The sequence below is a fragment of the Corylus avellana genome, chromosome ca6 (genome assembly GCF_901000735.1).
Source record: "Corylus avellana chromosome ca6, CavTom2PMs-1.0".
NCBI lineage: Eukaryota > Viridiplantae > Streptophyta > Magnoliopsida > Fagales > Betulaceae > Corylus > Corylus avellana.
Window position 1 is genome coordinate 13,555,927 of NC_081546.1, and position 15,994 is coordinate 13,571,920.

General features: G+C 41.0%; 1 protein-coding gene across 2 annotated transcripts in view; it reads right to left on the reverse strand.

The window, feature by feature from the left end:
* LOC132185610 (nuclear-pore anchor) overlaps positions 1–15,994 on the reverse strand; it is a 64,921-nt gene that overhangs the window by 25,373 nt on the left and 23,554 nt on the right. For both annotated transcript variants that reach the window (XM_059599369.1, XM_059599368.1), the window contains exons 13-20: positions 12,764–12,867; positions 12,617–12,685; positions 11,665–11,802; positions 11,449–11,553; positions 11,234–11,347; positions 10,975–11,053; positions 3,627–3,667; positions 3,455–3,528 (exon numbers count right to left, since the gene is read on the reverse strand). In XM_059599369.1, the coding sequence (XP_059455352.1) occupies positions 3,455–3,528; positions 3,627–3,667; positions 10,975–11,053; positions 11,234–11,347; positions 11,449–11,553; positions 11,665–11,802; positions 12,617–12,685; positions 12,764–12,867 (724 nt within the window). The remainder of the gene's footprint in view (positions 1–3,454; positions 3,529–3,626; positions 3,668–10,974; positions 11,054–11,233; positions 11,348–11,448; positions 11,554–11,664; positions 11,803–12,616; positions 12,686–12,763; positions 12,868–15,994) is intronic.

Genomic DNA, 15,994 nt, shown 5'->3' on the forward strand with positions numbered 1-15,994 from the left:
TATACTCGTGATGTTTTTTAATACCTCTCTCTCTCTCTCTCTCTCTCCCTCTACATTTTTTAGGTTAGCAAGATAGTTTTCTGCCCTAGCGGCGGTGCTGTTTAGGTGTTGTGCGCTAGGCTCTGGTCAGCCGCTATGGAACGGCGCTTCTCCATAGAAGCGAAATCCTTTTGCCTGTCAGCGAAGGTAGGGTGTCCTGATCTTCGGTTGGAGGAAAAGAAAAAAGGGTTCGTAGGGGTAATTTTCGTGAGCCAACCTTGTGCTTCATGGTTGGTGGATATGGTCGAGGAGGTGAGTCAATCTCTGTTGAAGGTTGATATCGCCAAGTCATACCGTGAGGGCGATAAGGCTTTGATGGTGCATGGGGGTGTTAATAAGGCAAGTAGTTTCCTGGAGGTGGCCGTCTTTGCTGAGGGAGGTCGTAAAGGAATCATTTGGCTACCTGCGGGCCGTGGAGGGAGGGGATGGCGTCGGTTTGCAAATGAATTGCGGAGGTTGTTGGGTCCAACAGCCTCTATGCACCATGTACCGGGGACGCAGCTCAAGCTTGGTTTGGGAGAATCCATCTCTGGATGTCACCCTGGGCGCTCCTTTGCGGAGGTTCTTCGACTGGCAGCTGGTTCTGAGGAGCCTTCCATTGGGAGGAGGGTTAGATCCTCGCAACTCATTGATCTCTTCCCGGTGAAGGACTCTTTCGAGCCCGGGTACGGTGAGTATGAGTCGTGGGTGCTGGTGGATTGGTTGGAGTTGGAGTTGCCGGATCCTGCTAATCTGGCTACATGTTTTATCCCGGCGGCGGATCATACGAAGAAGAAGAAGAAGAAGAATAAGACATTGCTAGGTCTTTTACGTTCTGTTTTGGGCCAGGTCCTAGCTGGGTTAGTTAAAGGACTTTTAGTTGGGCTGGGTGTTCGCGAGTTTGGGTCTTTCCTTAAGCCCAAACACGCTGGGTATTTCAAGACAGCTTGGCGCAGGGGTTTGAAGCGTCGTGTTAAGTGTTTGCCTAAGTCGCAACAATGTGGTTCTGCCTCGCCGGGAGAGATTGATGATCCGGCCGATCGTAGGGAGGCGTGCGTATCTGAGGTATTTGCGCCGGTCGCCGGTGGTCTCGCCGGGGTTTCCAACGATGATTCCGAGCTTGCGTTGGTGGGGCTGTCATTGGCGGAGGTGCATCCGAAGTCAAATCACCTGGTTTGTGCGGCGGGGTCTGTGTCTCTTGAAACGGCGACGGTCCCTGTTTTTCCGACGAAGGCTGCTCTGTTGCCGGAGAATACCCAGAACTGGTTGTTGACTCCGGTGAGTACCCATGTCTCTCCTTTGTCTCCGGTGGTGGTCTCTACTCCTCCGGTGGGAGCTGGTGCTGTTCCGACGAAGGAGGTTGAACCCGTTAAGACTGCTCCGGCGAAAGGGTTGCTACGTCGGGGGTTTTTAGGGTCTAGAAATGTTTCTGCTTCCTCTCTGCCTAGGACGAAGGAGGCTTCATCGTCGGTAAAGGGCTCTAAGGTTGTAGTCGAAGATTCACTAACCTGTTCTATTTCGGGAAAGCATGCGGCTGAGCTGGGTTTGAGAATAAGCGAACCTTTTCCTCGAATGTCGGAGAGTGGTGCTCCGATTTATTCCTCTGTTTCCAAATCTCAAATAGGGTATGCCCGGAGGGTGAAGAAGAAGCTTGCCAAGCAGTTGCAGAAGAACAAGGAGCTGTTTGCCGACGTTGTAGCGGAACCCTCCGAGAAGGGGGTGGGGAACTATTCGGAGGTGGTTATAGATGCGGTGAATTTCACCTCCAGTGTGGGACTGTCTAATGGTGAAGGAGGTGATGAGAAGAGTCTTTTGAATCTCTTTTTGAATATTGAAGAGGAGCGGGAGCCCTTTACCTCTAAGGCAAAAGGGAAGCGGGAAATCAAGCATTTAGAATGCTCCATCAACTATGAGGTTAGAGAGAAACTTTCTCCGAAGCAGTACTCTTGCTTTGGTTTTTCGTTTGGTGGTGGTTATAGTTGGGTGGGGTTTCTTTGGGGTCTGTTTTTTGGGTTTATTTGGGCTACCTATGTATACTCTCTTGTGTACTTAGAGGCGCATTGCGCTTTTTTTTTATATATACAATTTACTTATCAAAAAAAAAAAAAGAAGGAGAAACAAGGGAGGGGAATACGTTAAAACGAGAGAGATAGAGAGGACGGAAATAAGGTGGAAAAAAAAATGGAGAAGAAAATTCATGAAAAGAAAAAGGGAGAGAAATACAAAACAAAATGCATACGTGAACAGCACCGCTACATGTAGCGGTGCACTGTTCACAAATGGAGAAAAATTGCATTTTACATTTTTTGTACATAATTGGATGGAGGGGAGTTTTTGTGGATTTGGTTAGCCATTTTAGATAAAAATGAAGAAGGGCTAATCCACTGTGAAAGCTCTTAGTAGCCATTGCTTCATTATTATAAGTATGGATGACGGATTGGTTTGGGAGTTTAATTCCTTGTTGTTCTGGGTGTTGAACGGGTTGTTCTATTGGGTTTGCTGGGTTTCACTACTATGGTTGAGTGACAAAAATTTATTGGTGCGGTGGTTGTCCTAGGTCTCATGCTAGACAAGTCTATAGTGTGAGTGGAAGGGCAATGTCTTGACAAAGGGCTGGGTGAGTCCATGGTGGTGGATCACTGGATTGTCGGTGGCGGTTTTGTCCGTGGCCTTGGGCAGCAATGGCTTCATGCAGGATTGGAGCTAGAGTGTGCGGTTGTCCTAGGTCTTGATCAACAGCAGTTTTGCAGTGATAGTTCAGTGGGTCTTGGGAGGCAGTGACTGTGTGCGGGGCTGGAGATTGGAACACGCGGTGGTCCTATGGATTATGACCAGCAGCGGTTCTGTTGTAGGTGTGTACTGGTTTGCAGACGTTTGGGTAAAGCGCTAGGATGAAAATGGTTGATGATCAGGGAATGAACTCCGGCGATTCTAAGTTGGAAGTTGGGTTGCAAACGGCTAGAGATTAAGGGATGTACTCCACTGTGGGGTTGAAGTCTTAGTGTTCTTAGTTGATTCTTCGAGGCTCTTAGGGTTTCACATCGGGAAATTGATACTCATTATTAAATACTTGAAAAGAACTCATGGCCATGTTATATTCTCTAGACCGAAACAATACCTTCAAGTAGAAGGTTTTACTTATGCAGATTGGGCAAGTTCCTCCTCAGATAGATGATCTGTAACAGGATATTGTACACTCTTAGGCCGTAATCTAGTCACTTGGAAAAGTAAGGAACAGAGAGTAATGGCACAATCAAGGGCCAAAGCAGAATATAGGGCAATGGTAACCAACTGATCATCTTTCAACACTCTCTTTCCTTCACAACTCTCTTTATTTTCATCCAAAAACCAAGATAAGTTGAAATTTCATGCAAGCAATTCAAATCAGAGTTAGGGAAACAGACATATACACCAAATTCCAAAAATAACAATTTACCTAGACTTCGCCAATTCTTCTTCAAGACATCTAACTCGCTCCATGGCCTGCTCATGGGCCTTTTTAGTAGCTTCCTGCATTATTTTTATATATAGATGAACATGTCAGGAAATATACACTACCAATGATATCTCAAACCTCCATTTCTTAGATAATGTCCATGGTACCATACCTGAGATCTTTCAAGAAGCTTGAGATCGGTCCTCCTATCATCTGTAAGAAACAATTTCTAATTATATAACCAGGTGCAGAAAAGTAAGTAAGAATACTTTAACATATGAAAGACATGAAAATAACTTGTTATAGAAGTGAGGTCGGGTAAAAATGCATACAATTCTCAAAGGACAATGTTTTCCCTCCAAACTGGGTTGGAGGAACTTCCTCCAACTCAGTCTATAAAAATGATATGTTTTTGATAAGTAATAATGCATTAAGAGCGCAGAGGGGCGCAACCCTAGTACACAGGAAGTATACAAGAGAGCGACACAGTCTATAAAAATGATATGTATCATTTGAACATGTGAGATGCACATGTTTTTTAATAGCAGAGACAAAGTTAGAATAAATAATATTAAAAATTCATGTGCATCTCACATGTTATTAAAAAAATGGATATATGTCATTTTTATATATTACGTTGAAGAAAATTCCTCCAACCCAATTTGGAGGAAAACTTTGTCCATTCTCAAATGACCTCCTACACGGAGGTGGCTAGCACAAAACCAATTTGTAATTATATGGCCACAAGAAAGAAAAGAAAATAAGAATAACAAATGCCAAACATAATGCAAACCTACAAAGTATGTCAAGTCAACTAACAATGCATAAAATTCCTCGATGACCTTCTCATACAGTGGATTTTGCATCCACTTTATTGTCCATTGCTCGTATTATTCGTAAGTTATATTGTAGAGACATCTTTTATTCTTTTTTTTTTTTTTTTCCAAGACGTAAACACAAGAATGATAATCAGGAACTGTAGCCAAAGAGATGGTTTGTACTATCTGGGTTTCCAGCCCACTACACAAGGTCAGCTCACATAGGCTTATCACACCGTTCGGTCAAATGATTCTGCAGAAAGAACTTGGCTTTGGCATCAGCAGTTAGCACATCTTTCTTTTCTATTATTGTAGCATATGTTTCCTTCCTTATTTTTGCATAATCTTATTTCTAAGTTGAAGTGTGAAACTAGTGAGCTTGCTAAACATCATTGAGTAACACTTTCTCCTAGTATAACTAAAAACCATATGCCTTTTGTTCTTGTCCATACTAATGTTTAAGGTCCTTCACAAGTAGTTTCTTTATCTAGTCATCGGTGGTTTGTATCTTTCACTGATGAATTTTATAGCACCACCTGAGTCTATTTATTCAAAGATAAAATGAAGTGTCCTTTGTTTTTCAAATACTTCACTATATGATCCAAGCCCAATAATGCCTCCATCAAAATTGTTTGTTCTAATAATGGGGGTGAGTATCTATCTAGTATTCATGGTACCATTTTTCATAAATATGTAACATCGATCAAACCACGTGTTGATACTCCCCAACATAATGGAATTGTACAATGGAAAAATCGACATCTTCTTGAGATAACACGGTCCTCTAATGATTGATATGCATGTCCACAAATCTTATTGGGGTGAACCTAACTCACAGCAACATATCTCATCAATAGAATTTCGTCATGTTTCTAAGATTTTAACATACCTCTAGAGGTGTTATCCAAGACAGAATTTTCCCTCAAACTGGATTAGAGAAATTTTCTCCAACCTAATCTATAATAATGACATGTGTAGGAACAAACTTGGAAGAGATTTTATTAAAAAAAAATGACTTTCACATGATATGAGGACACATATCATTATTATAGATTAAATTAGAGAAAATTCCTCCAACCCAGTTTGAAGGAAAACTTTGTCTTGATATCCCCACTTTTATCTCCTTCCAAAGGAGTCTCTCCAAAGGTGTTTGGTTATGTCTATTTTGTTCACATTCATCGTCCAACTCGAGGAAAATTAGATCATTGTGCTCTCAAATATATCTTTGAGGGTTCTTCCCCTACATATAAGAGGTATAGGCACGGGACTCGACAATTTTGACACGACCCACGAACCCGATACGAACACAACACGAAGTTAACAGGTATTGGGTTTGGACTTACCGGGTTCGGGTCTTAATCGGGTCTACCCGATTAAGACACAGTTAAGTTCGGGTCTGGAGGGACTACCCGACGGATCAACCGGGTGACCCGCTAGACCCATTTAAAAAAAAAACCCTAAAGACTAAAATGCCCTAACTAACCCAGGAACTGGGACCTAAGTTCCCCTCTTCAGACTCTTCACTTTATCGCCCCCCACCCAGCCCTAGCCGCGCCTCTCTCTCCCTGACTCCCTCTCGGCTCTCTCTCTCTCTCTCATCTCTGAATCTCTGTGCTGCGCCTCTTCAAGTTCTCCCCCTTGTAGACGGCGGTAATCTGCACTCTCTGGCTCCGGTTACCATGACAATTGTTGCTAGGAGCATATAGGATTTTGTAATGGGGTATATTTAGTTTACTAGATTCTAAAATCTCTTCTATATATATATATATATATATATATATATATATATATATATATATATTTTTTTTTCCTTTTGTTTTGAAATATTTTTCAAAGAATTCTTGTATAGATCATAGATCATATCATGGCAGTGTGAACCATCATACTGCAGCTTACACAAGGCTGCTACCTCATCTTGAATCTTGATGCCCATGGGATTAAAATTGGATAACGGGTTGCTCTTTCTTCGGCTTCTAAGTATTTATGCCATTTACTGGATGATTTTTGCTCCTCTTTAATCATATCCATGGAGGAGTATGGTGCATCCAGGATTTGTGCTGCACATGAAACCAATGTATAGTGTATTTTAATTGTTTATTTTATCAGGTCGTGTCGGATCGTGTATACCCGATATAACCCAGTTATTTTAAACGGGTCGTGTCGAGTTACTCAGATATTTTTCGTGTTATAATCGTGTCAGACCCGCTAGCCCGTTTAGCTAAACGGGTTGTGTTCGTATATAGCGTAATCGTGTCGCGGGTCCTAACGGGTCGTAATCGTGTCTACTCGTTTACCCCTTTTGCCAGCCCTACACACGACCACTCATCAAGCATGATAAACAACAACTGCTTGCTGATAAGCCATTTGAGCCGCCACCAATGGAGAACCTGAGAGTTTACATAAATCATCCGAACAGTAACACTATTCTTGATGCTACTTCCCGAACATATGACCCTGACTTAGGTAATGGTATCACTGCCCCTTATTTAAATTCAATGGTTGTTGATGATATAAAATCTGCCTATTGGTCAACATGAAGAGAGTAGACCTTGTACTCAACATCCTATATCTTACTATGTGTCTATCAACATCTGTCACTATCGTATTGTTCCTATGTATCTAGATTGTCTTTCATGTCTATTTCTCAAGGTTTACAAGAAGCAATTAGTGATTCAAAGAGAAGGGAAGTCATGCAGGAAGAGATGAAAGCTCTACGCAAAAATAATACATGGGAGTTGGTTGAGCATAAGGGGGGGATGGTTGCAAAATGGGTGTTTACAGTGGAGCATAAGGCTTTACTCAAACTTATGGAATACACTATGAAAAGACATTTGCCCCGGCAGCAAAGATGAATTCTATTCGAGTTCTACTTTCTTTTGCAGTGAACTTAAATTGGCCATTTCACCACCTTGATGTGAAGAATGCATTCCTTCATGGCAATCTAGAGAAAGTAGATGCAACTTCCTCTTGGTTCTCAATTCCCCTCAACTAAGGCTAAAGTGCGTAAATTGAAGAAAACCCTATAAGGATTGAAACAATTTCTTTGTTCTTTTTTCTTTTTTTGATAGGCAATCAAAGAAATATCGTTAAAAAAAAAAAAAAAAAAGCGTAAAGCGCCCCTAAACATACATGAAGTATTCAAAAAGAACACTAAAACATAATGAAAAACAAAAAAGAACAAAGAAAACACATGGAAAAACGCAACAAGAATCACTAAGAGCCCCCCAACAGAAACCCTAAACCCACAAAAACCAAACTAGAATCACCAAGAGCCCCACAACAGAAACCCTATGCCCACAAAAACCCTAGGCTACATTACATCATAGCAAGAGCCCCCCCAGCCTTTACCCCAACTAGAACCATATCCCCTAGGTCAAAGTTGATCGAGCACTCTAAATTCTTAAACTCCCTCCTCCCTTTTGGTTTAAAAGGAGAGACTGAAACCTCTTGAAGTTGCTCCTCATCAAGTCAGAAATCCGAAAAACCCTTCTCATCACCCCGGTAAGAGATCCCCATAGTATGATAACACAGCCTTGCACCTTGGAGTGCCTCGGGGTAATCTACAACCCCCACCTTAAGATCACCCCCCTTCGAAGATTCACCCACCTCAAAGACAAAAGAAAGCTAATGAGCCCTCCAAGACATACCTGGGAGAAACTAAGAGGAACACCCAGTTAGAATGGAAAACATAAGAAATGGCCTAGGCGGTAGCAATGAGCACGGAGGACCATCCACAGACAAACCACCAGGCGAGGCACAAAAGCCCAGCCTCTTCTCACCCACAAGACCATCATCCCACTGATTTAAGGGAGCAAATCCACCCACGCCAGACGAAGACAATGGACCAAACCCAACGCTAGCAAACAAAGGCTGGGCAATCGAAGGACTCTAGACCACACTAGAAGCGCACAGGATAAGGAAGCCTCGTTGGAGAAAACTTACTAGAGAAGATTTCCTAACCGCACCCCTTCCAGACGCCAACGCAGACTGGGCAACAACTCAAACCAACAGCAAAGAAACAAAACCCAATGAAGTAACCGACAAGGCACTGATCGCCGCCACAACCACGACAAACAAGCTCTCATCCAAATGAACTTCTCTAATGTCCTTCGACTTTCAGGAGTATCTCTGCCAGGGCCTGACAAATCATAGTAGGTCAAACCCCTTCACCCAACATAGCCGACCCTAAAGAAGAGTCATCGGTGTCACTAGAGTATGCCAGACCACTCCCAACATTTTCCAGAAACATAACCAGCTCTGGCGAGGCATACTGGGCAGACTGCGAAGGCAAGAAGGTACCCTCCTCTAGTTCATTTTTCAGGAAACTAGAACTGTGTTGGGTGACCATACCGAGAAAACCAAGACCCGCATCCAAACCCACCATGGATGCGGGCTTCCTCTTAGAACCCAAGGCCAGCTTGGATTTGGGTTTACACAAGAAGTTAGCCATTGGCTTAAGTTTAAGGGCACATCCAATCCTTTCTGTCCAACAAAGATGGCTTGCGGGAAGGCCAACAAGGTGGGTAGCAACCCAACTCCACCACCCTACTAAATAGTTCCCGACAGCCCGCTCAGCCTCGAACCACAACCCCGAAATCCTATCCTTCCTCGCCCAAAAAGGTAAAAGCTTCTTTCCCTTTTCTAAGATTCTACCAACCCGTTCAGCTTTAGCATCGGAAAGGCATGGCCAAAAACCTAGATCAGACAACTCCAGACCATGCTAAAACTCCGCCCCAAAACTTGCTTCACCAACAGCACACCACCTTCCCTCGAACAATGGACTGAAACAATATTCAAGAGCGTGGTTTGAGAGATTCTCTTGAGCTCTGAAGAGATTTGGCTATAAACGAACTCAAGTGGATCATACACTATTCGTCAAAAACTCTACACGGGAAGGTAACCACTTTTATAAGTTATGTAACAATATCATATTGACTACAAATGGTAATGAGAAAATGCAGAGGTTGGAGAAATATTTGGCCACTGAATTTGAGATAAAAGACTTGGGCCATTTGAAATCTTTTTTGGGCAATGAAGTTGCAAGATCGAGACATGGTATCTTCCTCATCCAATGAAAATATGTTCTTGATATATTGATGGAAACAGGGGTGATCAATTGTAAGGTCGTTGATAATCTAGTAGAGCACAATAAAAAGGTTTGAAAAAAGTGATGATAGCCCTCTTGTGGATAAAGGCAGGTAGCAACGATTGGTTGGTAGGTTAATCTATTTGCCCCACACTCATCCAGACATGGCCTATGAAATCAATATAGTGAGTCAATTTATGCATTCACCTTGATGGTTCATATGGAAGCAATTTACAAATACTTTGATATTTGAAATCTTCACCAAGGAAAGGGTTGTTTGCCCTACATAATCACCTGAAAGTAGAAGCTTATATGAATACAGCTTGAGCTAGATGAGCCACGGATCGAATATCTACTTCGGCTTACTACACTCCTATGGGAGGAAATCTTGTTGCCTAGCATAGTAAGAAACAGTCAGTTGTTGCTAGATCCAGTGGAAAAAGTGGATTTTGAGCCATGTCCCATGGTGTAACACCCCGGTCCCATATTGGAAAGATAAGAAGTAGCCCACATCGAGTAAATGGTTTATAAAGGTAGTCATGAGTTCTAACTCTCACATTGCCTAATTACTAAGTGAAGCTATGCTTTATAAGAAATTATAGGGAAACTTCAAATTGACTAATCGTTTTGGGGTGATAGTGCGTCCCAATATTAGGAAAATAGAAAGTAGCCCACATAGAGTAGGTGGTTTAAAAAGGTAGTCATGAATGATAACTCCTACATTGCCTAATTATTAGGTCAAACTGGGCTTTATAAGGAATTCTAGGAAAGCTCCAAATTGACTAGTTATTTTGGGGTGAAAGCATAGATGTAGCTAGCACTTTTCTATGTGTCATTGCACATGGATAAATGAGTTGTAATGGTTCAAGATTCTACTAAAAGAATTTGGATAGGATTTTCAAGAGCCTATGGGATTATGTTGTGACAACAAGGCCGCATTAATATCGATCATAGTCCAGTCCAACACACTAAAACAAAACCCAATGAACTTGATAGGAAAAATTACGTGCACAGTTTATTTGTACATCTAATGTGAAGACCAAGGGACAAAATGCAGATATTTTGACAAAAGGAGCATCTAGACCCGTTTTTCATTTAGCCTTGTTCAAGTAAGGCGTGCAAGTAATCTTCGCCTCAACTTGTGGGGGAGCGTTGAAGAAGGAAACTTCCAAAAACGGCTTATCTGATTTTCCATTTATTTCTCAATGATAAATCAGATTTCTATATAAACAATGTAACAGTGTCAAGTAATCATCAAGGAAAATAAGAGTATTTTGTGGCTCTTCCAACTCAGTTATATTATTCCAAGGGCACATTATCTGGAAATCTGGATAAAGATTTGATTTCAATGGATATGTCCACTCTTGGAATTGGAAAGAGGATGTTAACTTCCGATATTAATTTGACTTTGGAAGTTAAAACAATTATCCAAAGCTAATAAGATGGATTTTTTAGTGGAATTTGAAAGAAGAAAAGATATGGCAATACACGCATTCAATTTTTAAAAGGCCAGCACTATCAAGATTCTTAGATTAGCTGCCATAGGGACCAGTAAAAGAAAGAGAAAAGGCTAAAGTTTGTAACGTGAGAGAGAGAGAGAGAACAAAGGAAGAGACCTGGAGCAGCTTCTGCAGAATAGGGCAGAGATGATTGAAGTTTGTGTTCCTCTTCGTATAACCTTTTGTACATCGCAACCTATGAAGAAAATAGGAAGAAATGACGTAAATCATAAAGTTCATACTACCAACAGCATGTCACAAAAGTAGTAGTAGTAACAACAACAACAAAAGAACCAACCATAACAATAACAATAATTAATAATAATGAGTAGCAAGCTATCAGCAAAATAGAAGTTTGGCCTTCGTAGAAGCTTACAGAGGAGTGAAGGGATTCAATCATGCGTCCTTGCTCTTCAGCTCTTTGTAATACAGCTGCCACTTTAGAGGCAGCTTTCTCTGTATGATTTTTTAGCTCGATTTCAAACTTTTCCTTCAATCAGTACACAGCAAAGTATTAAATAGTTTTTCAAGGAAAAGCATCATTTTGCCAAACAAGCAAGCGCTACATAGAGAGTAAATTTACTGACCAACCTTGAACTCCATCTCTCTACTTTCAACCTGATCAGAAAGATTGCGCACAAGGCTCCTGAGTTGGACATTCTGCTCAACTAATCCATTTATGTCCTTAAATGTCAACTGTTTGCATGTTTCATCCAAAAGTAACATCAACTACACATCAATTACTTCTACAAAGTACAGAACACATGTAAGGAATCGTGCTGAGGAAAGAATAAGCAACAAACTTACAAGGCGTTCTGAAATAACTTTTTCAGTATCAGACTCTGCATTTGTCCCAACAATAGTTGTACCATCATTGATACTATCAAGCCCAGTAGATCCACAACGAAGTTGTATATCTCGGCATTCCTTAAGAAGAACAGTCACCTAAAAGATTATCACCCAACAACATAACAATGGTAAGCTTGCACCCTACTAAAAGTTGCCCAGAACACTACAAGAAAAAAGCATTGATGACATACTTCAATCAAGAAATATTTTGATAAAAAGCAACCCTTTGGCAAAATATATATGATGATATTATTAGTAAATATAGAGCACATTACATGAGTTGAAGCTCATCTGACTTCAGTATACCATCACTGGCACTTTCAGAGACGACTACGTTAATGCCAGACACATCAAGGCTCTAGTATGCCTGGATGCATGTCTGATAAAACCACATTTTAAGAGCATATTTTCTAAAGTAAGGAAGTGGCTAATAAGTAGCTACTAGCCACAATTAAGACATGTTCAGTTCTAAAGCGAACAACCAAAACAACAAGAGGAAAAGAAAAAGGTTGCTAATAATAAAATAATGATGATGATGATGATAAAACATATAAGAACCAGGACAATATTTTCAAATCATAATCTTAAGGAGGGTATTAATGGCAGAAGGCAAACCAAGGAAGAAGTGATTAATAAGGATACAACAGTATATATAAGCTAACATCTATAGGAAGTAAAGGTTAAGAAAATGTCATGACCTCGATTGTCATGTTTTCATATTGACAACATACAAACAAAATTACTTGCCCATAAGTAGATAGTAGATACAGCGAAATGATTCAGTACAATAAACAATGGAGATAAGGCAGAAGAATGAAACTCTATATATAACTAATTAATCATCACAACTTTTTTTTGATAAGTAAATGTTGTATAAATCATCACAACTGAGAACGCTCTTCACTTTTACCTGTTTTTGGAGGTCAACAACCTCCTTCTGAGCATAAGTATAGTCACGTTCATGCCTCCTCAAGTCAGCCTGAAAAACATAGGCATCAGCACAACCAACCACAAAAAATATTCAGGACATATAACTCTGTCATATATGTCAGAAAACCTTCAATTCCTGGATGGTTTTCTCCAAGTTCGCCTGTTCCGACAGAGAGTTCTGCATTTTTTGGTTGATCATAGAATATGCCTCCGCCATTCTCTCATGCTCCGCTGCATCAATTTCAATCATTTATCAGCACAAAAAATATGACACGCCAAGCGACAAGATAAAAACACCAACCTTTTGCTTTAGAGTGAAAAAGGTGTATCTACTTAAAGGGAAGCTATCGCTTATGAACTTGACAATGTATATGGAATAAACAGTATTTACTCAATAAGTTGACAAAATATTATTTTAGAAGGAATTCAGTCTTATAAAAAGCGCAGCAAGGCGCAATCCAAGTATATAGGAAGAATACAAGAGAAACACCCATTTAGGGAAAACACAAATTCAGAAATTCAAGAATAATAGAGAAGAGGGAACTGTAAGCAGCCATCTAATAATAAAGAGATTTGAACATAATCGCTTTTAACTCAATTACCGTCCTCTCACAATCTTCAAAGTTTTGAACATTACATTCCTCTGTATCCTCCAAATACAGAGGAACCATCCTCCAAACTTTAAACTGCAATGACTTCAAACTGACCTCTCCAGCGGAGGGACTAAGCACATCTTTTATGATCTGACCTCACACGTCAGCCTTTTGGAAGGGATCCAATAAATTTTATTATCTCCACCTGCTCTCAACTTCAAAGAGTACAAAATATTAAAGTACGAATAAACCAACTCCACCTCCCAATCATGCACTGATGTAATAAAAGTGACATCCCACTGAAGCCTCCTTACAGCGAGAAATTCTAAACAACTCCGAGAAGGTTGCCCTCAAAGTCTCATCCTCACACTACATGTCATGCCAAAACTTGGTCTTTGACCTATCACCCACCTCAAATCTAACAAATCTAAAGAAGTCCACCCACCCCTTCCTAATGTTTTTCCACACCCCAACCCCAAAAGAACCGCTAATTGCAGCAGAACACCACCCTCCCACCATGCTATTATACTTAACATCCACAACTGGAATCCACAAAGCATCTCACTTCGGGGCATAATGCCATAACCACATCTCCAAAAGAGCTTGGTTATTAAAGCAGGTTTCAAACCTCCAAACCACCTAATGAAACCATAATACAGATCTTAGACCAAATAACTAGATGGGATTTGAACTCATCACCGACTCCGCTCCACAAGAAATCCCACTTAAGTTTCTCCATACAATTAGCCCCACCAACAGCAATGGTGAAGAGGAATAAATAGCAAGTAGGCAAATCAGAAAGAGTGCTTTAATCAATGTGATCCTACTACCCTTACACAGATAAAGTCGCTTCCAACTAGCCAAACGACGTTCCATCTTTTCAATAATAACATCCTTGGTTGATTTTGCCCCAAACAAAGACCCCAATGGAACACCCAAGTTCTTCATACACACCCTACAACAAATAATAAGGGTCAAGCCTCCAACATTCTCTACAGCAGGAACAGAGACCAACTTTGATTTGGCCAAGTTAATTTTTAACCATCTAACAACTTCAAAGCATACGGTAAGAAGATGATCTAGATTTTGCTCATAAAAGACCAAGGTGTGTAACGTCCAACCACAATGACACAATAATGTCCGCTTTTGGCTCCCCCGAACCAAACTTCCCAAGAGGTTACCCATCCAGTTACTACTCTCGCATAAGCGAGCTTCACTGCGAAGTTCTGATAAGTTCATCGTCATCACGACTTTGAAACATGTTATGTCAAGAAGGGTGCTAGCATACATATAAGCACATCCCCATCCCCAAACCTGTGAGACACTACAACCACCCCCTCTTGACACCCAACGTCCTCGCTAGCAACCCTCATAGGCTTGTGCACACTCTCCCATCTCAATGACACAATAATGTTTGCTTTTGGCTCCCCAAACCAGACTTCCCAAAAGGTCACTATCCTAGTACTACTCTCACATAAGCATGCTTAACTGCAAAGTTCTGATAGCTTCATGGCCATCATGGCTTTAAAATGCGTTATTCTCAAGAAGAGTGTGTGTATACATATAAGCACATCCCCTTCCCATACCTAGGCAATGTGAGACACCGCAAAGTGTCATTTGCAAATAGGAGATGAAACAAGAGGAACTCATCATTATTCTCAGACCCCAACGAAAAAGCCTGATAAGAGCTCCTATCCACAATACCGGACAACTATCTACTCAAAGCCTCCATAACAACAATTAAAAAGAGAGATAACAAAGGATCTCATAGTCCTCAACCACAAAAAATATTGAAAAAGCCATCAGGAGTTAGTTCCATAGATCAACATAGAGAAACGTACTATAGAGATACAATGTGCAATACACTCGCACCATTTCCACCCAAAATCACATCTCAATATATACAACAAGAAATCCCAATTAACAAGATCAAAACCCTTCTCTAGATCCAATTTACAAAGTAGACTTGGAACCCATGATCTGATTCTACTGTCAAGATATTTGAGTCCAGCAAATAGCCTTCTCCAACATCATTTTCAGCCTATTAGCTAGGACTTTGGGAGTAAATTTATAGACACCACCTACTAGACTAATCGAACGAAAATCTCTCCACCTACTATGCCGGGAAACCTCTCCAAGCAGAGCTCTTCGAACCCAACCCCTGTAGAGTAAACCCCGGTCCCGTGCACCGCACCCTCAAAAGTTTTCTTACACGGAACTGATAAAATCACTGGCTTTTCACCAGGGGGTGTGGCCCCAAGGAATTGTTTGCACCTATGAGGTGTTGAACCTTGAACCTTGAAGGGATGATACCTCAAGACCAAGGCCTCCACCACTTGGGCCAACCCCTTGGGGTTAATCGAACGAAAATTCTTAATATCAATAGCTCTCGCTTTCTTAGGAATAAGGGCAACAAAAGTAGCATTGAGGCTTTTCACAAACTTACCTCGAGCATTGAACTCATAAATACATTCATGAAATCTTCTTTGTGAACCTCCCTGTAGGTGTAGAACAAGGCAAAGGAATGAAGGAAAAACCGTCCACACCCACAACTTTATCAGCTTCAGAGCTTTCACCCCCTCAAGGACCTCACTCTCCTCAAAACCACTTTCCATCCACATGGCCTGTCCACAACACCGATAAAATCAAAAATAAGGCCATCCAATTTAGGCCGACAACTGAACTATTCGGAACAAAGACAATTGTAAACCTACAAAATATGCTCTCTTATTTTTGTAGTACTTATAGAAACACGGCACTCAACA